The following is an 18,024-nucleotide window of genomic DNA, read 5'->3' as shown; positions in this document are numbered from 1 at the left end:
GTAAACTATGTTGTTTGTATGTCAGAAGTACAACAATGTTTTGACATAATCATTAAATGGGAGGCAAATTTAAACGAAAGGCCTGTAGATCAGATGTGGGAAATATTTCAAAATACGCTCACTAAGATGATTCAAACTTACATTCCTTTTAAGGACAGACGTCCCCCAAATCAGGCTCGCCCAAAGTGGCTCGACAAAGAAACTGAAAAAAGTATTGCTAAAAAGAGACAGGCTTATAAGAAATATAAGTACTCGGGTGCATCTAATGACTATGAAAGTTATGTATCAATACAGAGAGATTTAAAAAAGACAATAAGAAAAAGAAAACGACAATACAAAATGAACATCGCTGAGAAATCCAAAGAGAATCCCAAAGAATTCTATAGTTACATTAGAGATAAAAAGGTTGTTAGGAATCACATTGGTCCACTATTATCTGCTGACGGTCAACTTGAATATTCAAATGAAGGAATGTGTAATATCTTAAACAATTATTTTAGCTCGGTATTCGTAAACGAAACACCTCAAAGTGAATTCCAAACTGAAACCTGTGAAAAGTCTGGGGTAAACTTACTCAATACGGTAAATATAACAAAAGAAAAAATTAAAAGGTGTATAGACAAACTCAAAGTTAATAAAACACCAGGGCCTGACGGTTGGCATCCAAAAATCTTAAAGGAAATGAAAAATGAGATTGTTGTTCGATTAGAAATTATTTTCAAGAAATCCATCATATCCGGAGATGTCCCAAGAGAATGGAAGCTAGCTAACGTTACTCCCATATTCAAAAAAGGTGACAAAAAGAAACCAAATAACTATAGGCCTATAAGTTTGACTTCGATCGTAGGAAAAATAATGGAAACTATCATCAGAGATGATATCGAATATCATTTAGAAAGTAACCGTTTGATAAATGATAGCCAGCATGGTTTCAGACAGAAACGTTCTTGCGTGACTAACTTACTCGAATTCTACAACACAGTTATCTTGAATTATGACAAAAGAAACAATATAGATTTAATATATCTAGACTTTGCAAAAGCTTTTGATACCGTCCCACACGAAAGACTACTTACTAAATTAGCTTTGCATGGAATAAGTGGTAGCCTATTAGGTTGGACTAGTAAATGGTTGAAAGGTCGAAAACAGAGAGTTGTTTTAAATGGAAAAACTTCTGGATGGAAAAGTGTTGCAAGTGGAGTTCCTCAGGGTTCCGTTCTTGGGCCACTTCTATTCATAGTATATATAAATGATATAGACCATGGACTAAAATCTACTGTTTCCAAATTTGCTGATGATACAAAACTGTGCGGAGTGGCAAATGATCACTCAAACCAATTAGATATTCAAGAAGATTTAGATCAATTACAGCAATGGTCTGAAAAGTGGCTAATGAAATTTAACACAAGTAAATGCAAGGTAATGCACATAGGTAAAAATAACAGTAAGTACGATTACAAGTTATTTGGAAATTCGTTAACAAAAGTGGATAGTGAAAAAGATCTCGGCGTAATTATCAGTAACGACCTCAAATCATCCAAGCAGTGTATTTCAGCCTCTGAGAAAGCAAATAAGATTCTGGGATTGATTGCGCGATCTTTTGATTTCAAAAGTCCATCACTCATTAACAAGCTATATAAATCGTTAGTTCGTCCACATTTGGAATATGCTGTTTCCGTATGGTCACCGAATCTCATTAAAGACATTGACAGACTGGAAAAAGTACAACGGCGAGCCACAAAACTGATTCCAAATATCAAAAATAAATCATACGAAAATCGACTTAAGCACATGAATCTGTTTTCCCTAAAAAAGCGTAGACTCAGAGGTGACTTGATACAGGTCTTTAAGATTTTAAAGGGAATTGACAACATCAAAAGTGACCAAATTTTCACATTGAATGAGAATCAGACAAGAAACAATGGTCTCAAACTGTCCGGAAATAGATTCAATTTGGAAGTAGGTAGAAACAACTTTGCCAACCGTGTAGTTAATGAATGGAATAAACTTCCTGCACAGGTAGTGCAATGTAGTTCAGTTCGAAGCTTTAAGAATCATTTAGATAAATACCTAAGTAAGATGCTGTAATGATTATAATTTATCTTATATTATTTGTTTTTGTTTTGTTATAATTTGTCTCTGATTTTCATTTATTATTAGTTATATGTCAATTTATAATCATTTACTATTTACCTTTTTGTTTGTTATTCAACTATACCTATGCATTTATTTATGTATTTTATTTGTTATTTTTACATTATTATAGTTTTAATTTATTATTAATATGATTTTTTTTTTTTTTTTTTTTTTTTTTTGCATCCGACCTAGATATGGATCAAAAGGTCTCCTGTCGGCATGCTCCGCCTTTGTAATCCTTTGTTATGTTTTATCATGTAGAAGTTGATGTATGTGTTTCTTATTTATGTATTTCATAATCCCTAAGTCACTGTTTCTGTTTTGCTACAGTGCCTGCCAAGATTGCATCATTTGATGATGAGTATGTGGCCACTTACAAGGAAGATGTCAAACTTGAGTGCCAAGCTGTGGGTATTCCCTTTCCAGACATCAGGTTAGTCTCATAACTTTAGGTAGTGGAGTTCCTTCTTACATCCCAATACTGATGTTTATTTCCTGCATTTCACATGGGGATATTTTTCTTGTTTCTTTTTCTTTTTTTGTAATCACATTTCAGTTATGATTGTGGGTTTCCAGTTTGTGAAACTTGAAGTAACAATTATTTTGATTATATAAAAATTATATTTTTCAGGTGGACTATTCGTGGTGAAATTTTTGAAGGTGTTGACAGAATAAGAGTTCTTCCTGAGGGATCTCTCCTTATCCACCAAGTGTCCAGGGATGATGCAGGAGAATACACCTGCCATGTCGAGAATGCTTATGGTCAAGACAATGTTACTCACACACTCCTTATTCAGGGTTAGTAACAACAAAATTATTAAGGTTTTTATCTTTTTATGATGTGGTTTCTTATCATGAATTTCTCTCAGAGAAGGCTTGGACAATGCCTCCTTATAGAGGATATTTTACTTACCGTGTATTTCCACGTATAAGACGACCCTAAAATCCAAAAATTCACCCCCTTAAAATTGGGGGTTGTCTTATACTACCATTATAAAAATCAGACCTTGAATTCTACATGAGATGACTTGGTAGGCTAGCCTGCCGATAACCACCGATACACAGGAAATGATTCACATTATGATAAGAACTGGTAATAAAGATAATTAAACCATATTTACCTTATATATTATTGGCATATCTTTATAGTAAATGGCAATTGTTAATAAATTTGAGGAATAATTCTATATTAATGAAATTACGGTACTTTTAACTACTCTATGTAAACACATTTAACACAGCTGAAAAAAATTTAAACATTGAGCACTAGTTGCGTTCATAGCAACCTATTTCTTTCGCTAACTTTTCAGTAATTTTTAAGACTCAAAATAACAATTTTGGATTACAGTACATAAAACATTTATCAATAAAAAATATATTACAGTAGTTGCATTTAAAACATAGAAAATTTAAAAATTATAAAATTATAAAACTTAATTTCTAATCATCATCAATATTACACATCAAACGTGTTTCTAAAACCTTTATTTTCAATCAAATTACATTACATTACATTTTAAACTTAAAACTTTATTTCTTTATTTATTTATATAAAACCCTTCAAACTCGTCACAATCATCACTCTGTTTCGAAAAGTTGTTCGAACATATCACAAGATTCCTCAAATATGCCGTCATCGTAGGGATCCCAGTCCGGTTCCGGTGAGTCGACTTCGGCTTCGTCATAACTTTCATACAATAAATCATCTTCAGTGCCATCCATGGCATTAGAGATTCCACATATTTTAAAAGATTTTACGATACTTTTGACCTTGACACTTTCCCAAGCTTTAATAACAAACTCGCAGAGAACATCAAGTGATGCACTACACATAGCTCCACCTTTTGTAAATGACTTCTCTCCATTCGTCATCCACTCGTTCCATTGATACCTAACATTATCTTTAAACGGTTTGTTTAAACTTACATCAAGTGGCTGAAGTACAGAAGTTAAGCCACCTGGAATAACAGCAATATCAGTATTGCTTCGTGCCAACCGTGTTTTAGAATTCGCTGTTATATGACTCCTAAACATATCCCAGACCAACAAACTGCGTTCATTTCTCATGCCACCTGGCCGTTTATTCCAAATATTGTCAATCCATAATTTCACACCACTCTCATCCATCCATCCTTTCGGGTGAAAGTGAACCAAAACACCAGGCGGAAAAGTTATTTTAGGTTTTGTTGTGTGCCAACCGTTGTGTGCGGTGGAGTGAGCTACGTCGAACCAGGAACGTAAACAAATCATTTTTGTTAATTAGTTGACATGTGTTCTCAGAAAATCATGATACATGATTTGCTTTGTTATTTCATTTATTTTGAATTTATAAGGACACAGTAAGTGATTTATCTGGTATAAGGATACAGTTAAGTAATGAGAAAGAAAAGAGAAAAAGCAGAAAAAACAGCTGATAAACGTAATCAAAACAATTCTTTTTGTACGGTAGGTTTGATACACTGATGCTTTTGTAATTCAGCAGTTGTCTTATACTACCGATATGAGATAGATTCATAAAAATTTGCTCTAATTTTGTACCTCGTCTTATACAAAGGTCGTCTTATACACAAAAATATACGGTATTCTTTTATCTTATCTATATTCATTTATTTTTTTATTTATCTGTATCGGCGTTCAGTGAATCTCAGCCGATCCTATGTTTTCGGTTGGCAGCCCTACTCACCCTTCCCCTGCTGAGCTGGATGAAACCTCAAGCTTTCTTAAAATGTATTTATATTTCTTCACATACCTCAGTGACTATACGAGTTACACAAATTTCGTGTACCTTTAGGGATGAAGCAGTCCTTGTTCACCTATTTCACAGCTTTCCATCTTGATAATGCAAAGAAAGAAAGAAAGCAATTATAGCAAGTATAAGATAAAGAATATAATTCTAATGTTTATACAGCATTTTACTTATTATCGCTGTGTCCAGTCATTATGAGGCTGGTTGTAAAATTTAACATGTCTTCTGTGATATAAAATAGTCATGAATATGACTGTGCTTTCACATATCCCAAAAAGTGACACAAAAGAGAAAATGAAAGGTTTATATGATTATATTTTGATACTGGATGGGTGGTGGAAGCACAGCGTCTTGCTCCCTTCCTCCCTCTAACCCAATCAATCTCATGAGTCAAAATTGAACATGACTTGAGTACATACTGCTCATGGTTTTTCACATCTCGATTAGTTTACGGCTTTCATCATCTCTTATTCATTATCATCTTCAGTCTTTGAATATGGTTGTACCAGCGTATATGGTTGGAAGAGTGACACTGATTGGAAATTGAAATATTTAGATATGAAAAAGTATGATCCACCTCCACGTGGTGCATCCTGGAAACATCATGATAATTGACAGCTAAATGGATCATGATTTTACCAACCGTAGCATTTCAATTGCTCTATATTGCAAGAGTGGGAGGAAGGGAGGAGATAGATCTTCCATTACGCACTGTGGTGACAGAGATGCCCCTCATGAATTTCTTTTATAGTGTCTCGTGAGTTGCATCATAGCAAACTTTTTCATATCTAAATATTTCAATCTTCGAAGGATCATTTTGTTAAGTGTAGTTGGGAAGGCTTATGGGATGATTTTGATTGAGAGGACTAGGAGAGGAACAGAGGGGGTAATTGGTGAGGAACAGTGGGGGTTTAGGACAGGTAGGGGTTGCATGGATCAGATTTTTGTAGTAAAGCACATATATATATATATATATATATATATATATATATGTGTGTGTGTGTGCTTTACTACAAAAATCTGAGGTAAAGGTGGGATATGCCAGGGATGTGTTATGTCACATTGGCTGTTCAATTCATACATAGATGGGGTGGTGTGGTATGAGAGGTAAACACAAGGGTAATGAGCTGGGGATTGGAAATGGTTAAAGAAAATGGAGAAAAATGGGAGATAAGCTAGTTTGTGTTTGCTGACGACACTGTGCTTGTAGTAGGATCAGAGGAGGGGTTAAGGAATTTAGTAACAAAGTATAGGAAGGTGTGCAAAAGATGGAATTTGAAGATAAACATGGGTAAAAGTAAGGTGATGAGATGTACAAGGGGAGAATGTAGCAGCAGATTGGAAGTGAGTATTAAGGGAGAGGGACTGGAGGCAGTGGATACTTTAGATACTTGGGTGTGAATGTAGCAAGAAAGGGAGGAGTGGAGGTGGAGGTAGAATGTAGATTGAGAGAAGCAAATAAATGCCTTGGCTGATTCAAAAGTGTAATGAGAAATAGACATTTGGGGATGGATGCTATTAGGAGATTGTATGAAAGAGTGAGTGCGCCGACAGCACTGTACAGGGCAGAAACATGGAACATAAGAGAGGAAGAGAGGAGGAGTTTGAATGTGTTTGAGATGAAATGCCTGAGAAGTATGGTAGGAGTTACTAGGCTGGATAGAGTGAGAAACGAGGAGGTGAGGAGGAGTGCAGGGATGGAAAGGGAATTGGGAGTTATGGTTGATGAAAGAGTATTGGGATGATTTAGACACATAGAAAGAATGAGTGAAGAAACATTAGTAAAAGCAGTGTGGAAGACAGAGGTGGAAGGAGTGAACATTAGGGGGTGATCAAAGATGAGATAGATGGATGGAGTAAAAGGGGCATTGGGAAAGAGGGGAATATCTGTTGAGGAAGGAAGGGAGAAGACAGAAGATAGGGGTGAATGGAGAATGGTTATGTATGGATGATGCTGTGATGCATGGAAGGGAGTGGGTGGGGGATGGGGGGGTAAGGCTGTCTGTGTGGATAATATATTGACGCAGACCGAAGGGATTTCTCCTCGTCTTCTCTTTTTCTGCATAAGGGGACAGAGAGGTTGGAGGTCTCCAATTAAATGAAGCAGCCTTGCTGTGGATGTGCTATGTCTTGCTGGATTGCTTCTGACCTAGAGCAGTGTGCAAGATGCAGAGATGACCCTTCATCCAGGAGGAGCAAAGATAAGAGGGAGAGAGGGTGGTGAATGGGAGTGGAGTGTGTTGTTTGGAATGGGTGGGAGTGGATTTTATGCTTTTGTTTTTTGGCTACCTCCCTTGTAAAGGGAAAAAGTCCTTGGCATATGTATTTATGTATATATATATATATATTATTATTATTATTATTTTTTTTTTTTTAACCCAGAAATATCTGTTACCTACTTTCATATAATTCCACACATCGTTGTATGCAGTTTCTTATCAATTGTACATGTTCTTCATCTGTTTCTTTACATGAATGTGATCCGTGCAAGTTCTTCCTCTTCAATCACTCATATCTTTTGCATTCTCATTTTCCTAATTGACAGACATTTTAAGTGGATCCAAAGATCCATTCTCACCATCCATGTAATTCATTTTCAGTATTCTCAAGTTTGCTCTATCTTCTTATACTTTCCACACATTGTTTTATCAATATTCACTTTGTCTCTCATCTCCACAGGTCCTCCTCATCCTCCTGAAGTTGAACTTATCTCGACAACCATGAACAGCATTGAAGTTAAGATGAAGCCTTCAACTTTTGATGACACCACACCCATCCATGGATACACATTGTACTACAAGCCTGAGTTCAGCGAATGGGAAAATGTGCAAGTTCCTCCTTCTACTCGTACATACATCCTTGAAAACTTGTGGTGTGGATCCCGCTACCAGATTTATGCTTCAGCCTACAACAAGTCAGTGTTTTTGTAGTTTCTGTGCATGAAAGGTTATTGTGTTACTACAAAAGTAGCCGAGCAGGTTAGGGTGTCATTACTTGCGGTGGAGGTCAAGATAACGATGATTCGAACCCTGCTTGGGGCAAGTTGAACTAAGGGTATGGTTCATTAAATTCCATGCTACAAAGTCCTCTGTAAGGGGCACTGTCCTAGCCTCCCGATAAGGGGGAGTTTGTGACATTAAACCAAATCAAATCAATCAATCACAAAAGTATTTGTATGTATCAGATTGTTATCAGTGGACTTAAGGTATTAAAGTAACACATTAGTTATTGAAAGCTACAAAAATTGCACTGTATTTCTTATCTAAAGCTACAAAAATTGTACTGCATTTTCTCTGATACTACAAGGTGAGTGAATCTACAGTTGTCACAAAGAGTGAGAAAGAGAGAGAGAGAGGGCTTTCATGTATTTGGAGCAGGCATATGAGTGTTGACAATTGATGGTTAATTGTTATGTTGATGTGAGGCTTTACCATGGACAGGATTGGAACTGGTGAGCCCTCTGAGACTGTCAACACCCGCACAAAGGGAAGGAAACCAGAGGTTCCTGAGGTAGAGCAATTTGTTGAAGTTTCCACAACATCCATCACTCTTCACCTGAATGCTTGGGGTGATGGTGGCTGCCCAGTGAACTATTTCGTTGTTGAATACAAAGCCAGGTAATGCTCCACATTTATACAGTCTTATATTTATTTACTTGTTCATAGTATTTATTTTAATTATGTTTATTTTCTTGTAGGTGCTATGTCTTGTATCATTGCCTCTGACTTGGGCAGTGGGCAAGGAGCAAGGGGCAAGGGACAGGGATGGCCTTTCATCCACAAGAAGCTAAGATACAAGGGAAAACAAATGGGTGTTGGATGGGTGAATTTACTTTGTACTTATTTATCTATATATTTATCAGTGGTGGGCAGCGATAGATTTTGTGATAAAGCGATAATGATAAAGCGATAAATAGTCCTATAACGATAAAGCAATAAATTTCCAAGATACCGTAAAGCGATAAATCCTGTGATAAATCCAAAAATACTCTATTTTTGCTACTTACAGTATATACCCGTCTATAGGTCGATCTCGTGTAAAGGTCGACCCCCCCTATTTTTGGCAAAAAATCTGGAATTTTCCATATACCTCATGTATAGGTCGAGTGGCTTGTTTTTGTTTTGGTGCTGTAAGCATTCCACTGTCTTAATGCTTTGAAGTGGCGTGGCTTGCCTGGTATAGCAATTGATTATTATGGTTTTTCACTTCATTAATTCTGATGTATTTTGGTGTACAGTAAACTTTCACTTATCCGAACTCCAAGGGGGATTAGAAATGTCCGATTAACCGAAATGTTCGGTTAATCCGACTTTGTATTTTTCATTCCCGTAGAGTTTTATGCGGTAATGTCATCTGCAATATTCGTACCTGTAAACTTAACATACGCATGGAAATGCTTATAATAGTTCATAAACATATTCTATAGAGTATAAACAGCTGATCAGGTGTAAACGTGGAGTGTGCTGCCACCGTGTGAGCATTTGGTGAAGCTTGCAGGTGGCGGAAGAGGCAGCGGGGTATTTGAATGTTTGGTTGAGATCCAAATACGTTCGGTTGAAGCGATGGCTATCGTATTGAGAAATTGTTCGGTTAATGCGATTATTCGGTTAAAAAGCATTCGGATAAGCACGAGTTTACGTATGTTTTTTCAAGTTCACTGATTTTGATATCTAATAAGTTTCACTGAAGTTGCCATTTCAGCACAGTGAAAAACTTGAACTGATAACCAAGTTTTTTTTTTCATGAAAGTAGCAGTTGCCGACAAGACTGACGAATTAAACACCATATGAGGATGGAGCCTTTATTTGTTCGACGTTTCGCTTATTACAGCCTTTTCAAGTACAAGTTGAGATACATATGCTTGAGATTAAATAAGGGGAAAGGAGAGAACGGGGAGAGAAAAGAAGTAGGGGGAAGGGAGAGGAGGAGGGGGATTGAACACTGGGAAAGGTTGAGAATGCTGGCCCAAACGTCCGTGGGCAAAATGTTCACAAAGGGTGGTTTAAATATTAAAAAAGAAAAAAAAAATTGCTGGCCATGGGTATTAGGGGAATTATGTGGGGCGAGATGTTGAACATGCCCCTATTTTGTTCAATAGTGTTCGTTCCTTGAATGATCGCTGCTTCTAAACACTTCCTGCGGATTTTGTCTGGTTCTCGTATGAGCAGCTCTGCATTCTTCCAGTCCATAAGATGGTTTTCCTTGTTTCTATGTGTCACACATGCATTGGTGGTGACATCATGCCTGACGTCGGAACTGTGTTCACGTATTCGTGTATTCAGGTTGCATGAAGTTTCTCCGATGTAAACTTGATCACATCCTGATCACGGAATACGATAAACACCAGCTTTGGTGCCCGGTGTGTGGTTGTTGTGTATTTTCGTCTTCGTGATGTCTTTTATCGTCCTGCTTGTCTGGCACACTACTTCCAAATTGGTCGTTCTTAAAATATGGTTGGCAAAACGAGACGTTTTGTGCAGCAGGACAGCACAACAAGACGTCTCGTGTTGCCAACCAGCGATGTTGCTACCCACCTGACACATATTTTAAGAACCACCAATTTGGAAGTAGTGTGCCAGACAAGCAGGACGATAAAACACATCACGAAGACGAAAATACACAACAACCAAACACTGGGCACCAAAGCCGGTGTTTATCGTATTCCGTTTGGGGTTACCGTATCTAGAAGGAATTTCACATGTTTTGGTACGTACCGTGTATTTTATGTCCCCATTGTTTACTGGTAGTAACTAATAGGTAAATATTTTGATTTCTGAACCTAAAGAAAAGGTAAGAGTTCTTCCTAGCCTTTCTTGTCATGTCTGGATTTCAACCTAACAAAATTATTACTTGTGTATAGGTCGACCCCTAGGATTTGGCCTAAAAAACTTTCCTTAAGATTTCGACCTATAGACGAGTATATACGGTATGCATTTAAAAACCTCTTTTTTACACTTAAAACACCATATCTGTTTGCCGCGTAACAATGAGCCTGTAACCTCCCGCCGTAACGGTTTTTCGTCTTCTACTTTATCCCTGGATTTATTGTGGGAAATTTGAAAGTGATAAATGATAAGCAATAAATTTTCAGTTAAAGCGATATTATCTCTTTACTTATCGCAACGCCTATGACTGATATTTATCTATTTATATATATATATATATATATATTATATATATATATATTATATATATATATATCCATATATATATATATCCATATATATATCCATATATATATATATATATATATATATTTATATATATTATACTGTGTCTTGCTGCATTACTTCTGACCAAGGGCAGAGGGTGGGATACAGGGATGACCCTTCACCCATAAATATATATATACCGTATTTTTCGGACCATAAGGCACGGGCAAAATCCTTAAAATTGGCCAAAATCGGGTGGTGAGCCTTATCGTGAGGTGTGCCTTATGTGTGGCTTCAGTGCAAAAAAATGCCTCGGACAGTGACGTACTATTTTGACATATTTCATAGCTAGCCTGCCGACAGCGACAATGCATAGGCCTAGCAAAAGTTACAACCAAGTTATAACCAAGATGCATGTATCTTGACAAGAAAATTGCGAAAACTTCGACAGTTTTCGAGTCCATGCCACCGCATTCATTCACGCTATCATGGCTATGACATGATAGCGTCCACAACACAGACAGCCATTTTGCATTGGTCTAGTCTCGCTCTACTCAGACTTTAGTCATTTGGGTATTTTTTTAGTTTCAACCATGGGTGCAATATAGCAATAGAAAATTAATTATTAATTTTGTAAATTAAAATATATCAATGTAATATGCAATTTTGTGGGCGGAAATGAAAATAAAAAATACCTTGCTACAAGCAAATATGCTAATGAACAAAGTCAGTAGCATAGAATCGGGACGCCATCTTGTCATCTGTCAATTGACAGCCTCGGTACTTCCGACAGTACCTCGCCAGGTACATTTTCTTGAAGAAATGTTATGGAGCGGAGATACATGTATTCCTTCAAGCTGCAAGAACTTTGTATACCCAGCAAGCTGAGAGAGTGGTTGAAAAGCCCATCAACGTCTCTCATGACGACGACAACGAGGACGAGCCGAATGACATTTAATTTGCAGGTAATGATTTATTAAATACAGGTTAGGTTAGGTTAGACAAATTTATCATCCTTTCATTTCTTCGATGTCGGCATCTATCATAACAAACATGGTGTACCATTCGTCCGACACGACTTCGTCACTTACGAAATCTGTTTTAGCATCTTTTTTGTTTTTTATTTCCGCTCACAAAATTGCATATTACGTTGATACATTATAATTTACAAAATTAATCATTAATTTTCTATTGCTATATTGCACCCATGGTCGAAACTAAAACTTTACCGTCATTTGTAATCTTGTATTTCTAAGTGAATAGAGAATTCTGGGAATAAAACTGCTAATGTTGGTTTTATTCCCCACAATCCCCGTAATGTGTTTATGTTGTTTTTTAGGGGTATTGGCAGGGCAGACCGTCCATGGAGGTGGTCTGATTTCACTGACCAAAATAAAAAATATGTCATTTATTTTTGTAATTTTGCTAAACCCCAACCGATTTTTCTCATTCAGCAACGAAAATGTTCAGTTCTGAATGCATTCACATATGCATGGTTATCCGATGACGAGACCAAGTGCGCCTTATGGTCAGGCGCGCCTTATGTAAGGACAGGGAATAGCAAATTACAGGTGCACCTTATGGTCCGAAAAATATGGTATATATTGTACTGTGTCTTGCTGCATTACTTCTGACCAAGGGCAGTGGGTGGGATACAGGGATGACCCTTCACCTATAAGGAGCTAAGATGAGAGGGAGGAAAGAGTAGTGGATGGGATTGGAATGGGTAGGAGTGGCTACATGTCTTTTGACTTGGCTACCTGCCTTATAAGGGGGGAAAAAGCCCTTGGTATATAGATTTTTTTTTTCTATATGTGTTTATTATTTTTGTTTTTGTTATTCAGGTTTATAAGCCAGGGAAGGGTTATTATTAATTCTTCCTGCTAAACACAAATCCATTCTATCATCTCTTACACATGACTCGGTGGTGCAGTTGGTAGAGCGCTGGACTGGGAAGTATGGTGGTGCTCGCAGTACCTGGTTCGAATCCTGCCCAGGGCCGAAATTATTTCGGTATCGCTGCGCTTTGGGTCGTTACTCTGACTTTCGTGGGCGGGGAGTTGGGGGTGTGTGTGTGTGAAGGGGCATAGCATTACCCATAGATCAGTCATACAAGCTCTGAGCTCTCTTCCGGGAGGGAAATAGCTGTCGATCACGAGTCCAACACGTGATCCAAAGACCAAGGTAAATCTAATTTAACTTCAATTAGGAAAGATGATTAATAGTGTGGTTCAGACACTCATAACTTGAAAGTTATGTATTTTTTATTGTTGCCGTTGATTAGGTAATCAATTCCATTACTGAAAAGATTTGTTTCATATGGTTGTATGCATAAGAATGTCAGATGACTATGTGTTCTGCCTGTTAATTGGTTTATGCAGATTTGAAACTGACATTGTTGTACAATGCAGGCATCAGGTTGATTGGACTGTGGCAAGCAATCAGGTCAAACCCTCAGGCAATTATGTGATTTTGGAACTGACCCCTGCCACTTGGTACAACCTCCGCATCTCTGCTCACAACACTGCCGGTTCCTCTGTAGCTGAGTATGAATGCGCCACTCTTACACTCACTAGTGGTAAGTTCATGAACATTATTGATACAAAGCAAATTGGCTTTAAAGCAACAGGAAAATGTCTTGTTATTTCTCATTTGTCTTGAATGTCCAGTAAAACCAAAATAACTAGATTCAGAATATGGAATAGGCTACTATATTTTCCCAAGAAAGCAACAAAAACTGAATTTATCCAGTCATTGAAAATAACAAATGCATTGCAGGTATGTGGGAAGTCAGAGCCCTGTTTCAATGTGGCGCATGAGCAAGTCTCTCATTACTAATGGCATGAACAGATGCATCACAGTACTAATTTTATTACTGGCTATTAAGTTGTCTTTGTCAATTTTGCATAAGATTTACTCCTGATATTGATATGTTGTACATAGAATATTCAATTTTTTTTATGTAAATTGGATGGGGTAAAAGGGGCTTTGGGGAAGAGGGGAATGTCTGTTGAGGAAGGACAAGAGAGGACAGAAGACAGGGGTGAATAGAGAAAGGTTGTATATGGATGATGTTGTGATCCATGAGGTGGAATGGGTGGGGGAATGGGGGGTAAGGGAGTATGTGTAAGAAAAATTTGATGTAGCCCAAAGGGATTTCTCCCTGTCTTCTCCTTTTCTGCATGAGGGAGGGGACAGAGAGGGGAGGGTCACCAATTTAATGAATCTGCCTTGCTGTGGATGTGCTGTGTCTTGTGACACTGCTGCTGACCCAGGGCAGTGGACAAGATGCAGGGATAACCTGTCATCCAGGAAGTGCCAAGATAAGAGGGAGGGAAGAGGTTGGAGGAAAGTGGAGTGTGATAGGGATGGAATGGGTGGGAGTGGTTTTTTATGCCTTTGTTTTTTGGACACCTCCCTTATAAGGGGGAAAATGCCCTTGGTATATGTATGATTTTTGGCAGTATGTTGTACAGAATTAATGTCATGCATACATCTTGTGTCTGGTATAAGTATAAAGAAGACTTAGTAGATTAGAAAAAAAATGCATGAGTTGATAGTAGAAAAGTAAATCTAATGAAAAATGATCAAGATGAAAAATAATTGTATATATATGAGTAGCTCCATGAGAGTGATCCAAGTACCACAGGTTGCCAGACCCTGATTTTGTGCTCAACCAACCAACCTGGGCTTCCTGGGAGTTGGATTTGTCTCCCTCTGACTTAACATGGTCAAAAGAAACAAATCCAACTCCTACCAGGTAGTGTAAGAAGCCCAGGTTGTCTGGTTGAGCATGAAATCAGGGCCTGCGGCCCATGGCACTTGGATCACAGAGCTACTTATTTGAAAAATGCTGTTTCTGTTAACAGTCACATGAGTGCTTGCAAGAGTATTAGTATTTTAGTGGCAATAACCAGTGCCTCTTTCCTTGAGGACAATATTGCACCAAAGAAGGGGAATCATAGAGGTCCCAAAGGACAGCTTGCCAAGGGTAGTATAAATAAAAAGTGACGAGCATTCCCCATCTGCGGTATTGGCTGCATGTCATTGTGGCAAAGTAGCATGCAGCTGATACTTTAGGGTCAAATAATGGGGTGTCCCTATGGACCAGAGCCTCACATCATTTTGCCTGTGATAGAGGAAGTTGATGTTCATAGAGAAGTGATGACACTTTTATTATACTGTGACTGTCCCTCCATTATGCTGTCCCCTCCCCACTCTTGTTACTGTCCTGTACCATTTCTCTGAATATTCATTTCCTTTTTTCACCTAACCTTGTGGGGGAAAAGAATGCTGCCACCAAGTCTTCCCACTTGAGTCGTACAAAGCGACAAAAAATGGGAAGGGGATAGAATTAGGAATCCTGTTACCTGTAACCCCACAGGGGACATTCCTAAAAAAAAGTAAAGGCATGAGAGGGTCTAGGAGTTTTCCTACCAGTACCCTAAGGTTTGGGTCTTTTAATGTCCATGGATGTGGTACAAATAAGAGTAAAGGGGAAGAGATAGGTAGTATGCTTTTGGGAAGAAAGATGGATGTACTGGCATTGAGTGAAACTAAGATGAAAGGGAGGGGTGAGTGTGAGTTTCAGAGTATAGTTAGGAGGTTCTCAGGAGTGAAGAGAGGGTAAGGGAGAGAAGGGGTGGCTAGACTAGTAAGTGAAGAGATAGGTAAGCATGTAGTGGAGTGGAAGGAAGTTTCTTCAAGGGTAATGTGGATGAAGGTAAAGTTGGGAAGGGAGATATGGGTTTTTGTAAGTGCATATGGGCCTGGTAGTGAGAAGAGCATAGAGGAAAACGAGGTTTTTTGGATAGATTTAAATGAGTACATAGAGGGATTAGGAAGAAATGTCAATGTAGTTGTATTGGGTACCTTAATGCTAGGGTAGAAAATTAACCAATAGACAGAGTGATTGGGAAGTATGGAGTTCCAGGAAAAAATTGTAGTGGTGAGTTGATGGTGACGTGTCTCAAAAGAGAGTTGATGATAGCAAATACAGTATTTACCTAGTTGTGGTGACCTGTATTTTGTATCTTGCAAGGTCAAGTTTGTTCTTAAATTCTTGTATTGTGTTTGCACACACTATTTCTTCATCCAATTTGTTCCATATATCTATCACTCTGTGTGGGAAGCTGTTCTTTTTCAGGTCTCATCCTTTTTAAGTTTCATTACATGTCCTCTTGTTTTCCCTCTGTCCCGCATCGAGTTCTTTCTTAAAGTCGTGTATAGTTTTAGCACTCATTGTTTTATCTTTTAATTTATTCCATGTATCTATCACTCTGTGGAAAGCTATTCTTTTTCAGATCTCTTCTGTAACTTTCCTTTTAAGTTTCTTCTTGTGTTCCCTTGTATTTCTATTGTCCCATTTAAGTAGATCATCTCTGTCAAGGATTTCCATCCCTTTCATAATTCTGTATATGGATATCAAATTGCCTCTTTCTCTTCTTTGCTCCAGAGATAATAATTTCAGTTTTTCTAATCTTTGTTCATATGTCAGCATACTGAGTGTTGGTGCCATCTTTGTTAGTGCTCTTTGAATTATTTCTGGTTTCATTATTTTATTTTTACTTTATTTTATTATTATTATTATTATTATTATTATTATTATTATTATTTTTTTTTTTTTTTTTTTTTTTTTTTTTTTTTTTTTTTTTTTGGTACTGGGTGACCATAGTGTCACTGCATACTCTAATTTTGGTCTTATCAGTGTAACTAGGATTTTCTTTACCATCTCCTTGTCCATGTAGTCGAAGGCCACTTTCATTGATCTTATTAAGTTGTAGGTTTCTCCAACTATTTTATTTACATGTTTGTCTGGTGTCATGTCATTTAAAATGGTCACTCCTAGGTTTCTTTCTGAATTTACTTCTGTAACTTCTTTTGTTCCAATTTTGTATTTGCCAGATATTCTATTTTTGCTTTTTCCAAATTCCATTATACTACATTTTTTAATGTTGAAATTCACTTCATTCATTTTACTCCAGTTCCAGACTTTGTCCAGATCTCCCTGAAAAGATTTACAGTCTTCTTGATTACTCACTCTCTTCAATAGTTTTGCATCATCTGCAAAGAAGTTTATGTGTGTGTGTGTGTGTGTGTGTGTTTATTTACCTAGTTGTATTTACCTAATTCCATTTTACGGGAAGGGGAGGTATGCTCATGTTGTCCTGTCATCATATCTCATTTTATCTCGACTCTTTTTAAATTCGTGTATTGTTTTTGCACACACTACCATCTCATCTAACTTGTAGGCATGTATGCTCACTTCCATGAGAAATGAAGGCTTCGCCTCTGGGAGGAGGGAGGGACCCTAAATCTGTGCAGGTTTCTTAAGCCAATAAAAATAATTTAAGCGCACGAGCCGCAACAAAGAAATATTATCGGCTGAAAGAAACCTGTACAGTGAAGCTATGCATGAGACGAGGGCAGGTGGGAGGAGAATGGACAGCCTAGTAGGACGGAGTCCAGATCGAGACGTCAAATGATGTCATTCAGGTGATGAGATGCCCCCATACTGAAGAGCGTTTCCACCAGGCGAGACCCCATCTTTCCTGAGTAAAATCCCTCGCCACTACACAAAGGGGATGCAGGCAAGGTCATACCATGAGAAGGGGTGGAACTCGTAAGAGTCCGTTGTGGTAGGAGGATAAGGTAAAGAAGAACAGAGGTGGAGCTGGGTCATGTCTAGGGAGGCAAACAGGTCCACCTATGGGGTGCCATAGCAGAGGGAGAGCGACTCGAACACTTGTGGGCATAGTTGCCACTCCACGGAGGTCTCCTGAAACCTGGATAGAGTATCCGCCCAGTCGTTCTCCCGGCCCGGAACATACTTCGCCGAGAGTGATATGGCCCTGCGTGATGCCTCGGCGAAGATGTCTTCCGACAGAGCTAAGAGTGGACCTGGTCGGGCCGTACCTTGCCTCTGCACACACTGTACTGCCGTCACATTGTCTACGTCAAAGCAGACACTCATACAGGAGATTTCGGGGT

General features: G+C 38.1%; 1 protein-coding gene across 8 annotated transcripts in view; it reads left to right on the top strand.

Annotated features, from left to right (window-relative positions):
• Nucleotides 1-18,024, top strand: part of LOC143039346 (cell adhesion molecule Dscam1-like) — a 283,763-nt gene that overhangs the window by 196,719 nt on the left and 69,020 nt on the right. For all 8 annotated transcript variants that reach the window (XM_076209353.1, XM_076209263.1, XM_076209795.1 and 5 more), the window contains exons 26-30: nucleotides 2,467-2,569; nucleotides 2,768-2,934; nucleotides 7,562-7,796; nucleotides 8,323-8,499; nucleotides 13,446-13,612. In XM_076209353.1, coding sequence (XP_076065468.1) covers nucleotides 2,467-2,569; nucleotides 2,768-2,934; nucleotides 7,562-7,796; nucleotides 8,323-8,499; nucleotides 13,446-13,612 — 849 coding nt within the window. The remainder of the gene's footprint in view (nucleotides 1-2,466; nucleotides 2,570-2,767; nucleotides 2,935-7,561; nucleotides 7,797-8,322; nucleotides 8,500-13,445; nucleotides 13,613-18,024) is intronic.

This window comes from Oratosquilla oratoria, chromosome 1 (genome assembly GCF_046742065.1).
Source record: "Oratosquilla oratoria isolate Oo_2021 chromosome 1, ASM4674206v1, whole genome shotgun sequence".
NCBI lineage: Eukaryota > Metazoa > Arthropoda > Malacostraca > Stomatopoda > Squillidae > Oratosquilla > Oratosquilla oratoria.
This window is presented reverse-complemented; position numbering and strand designations above follow the sequence as displayed.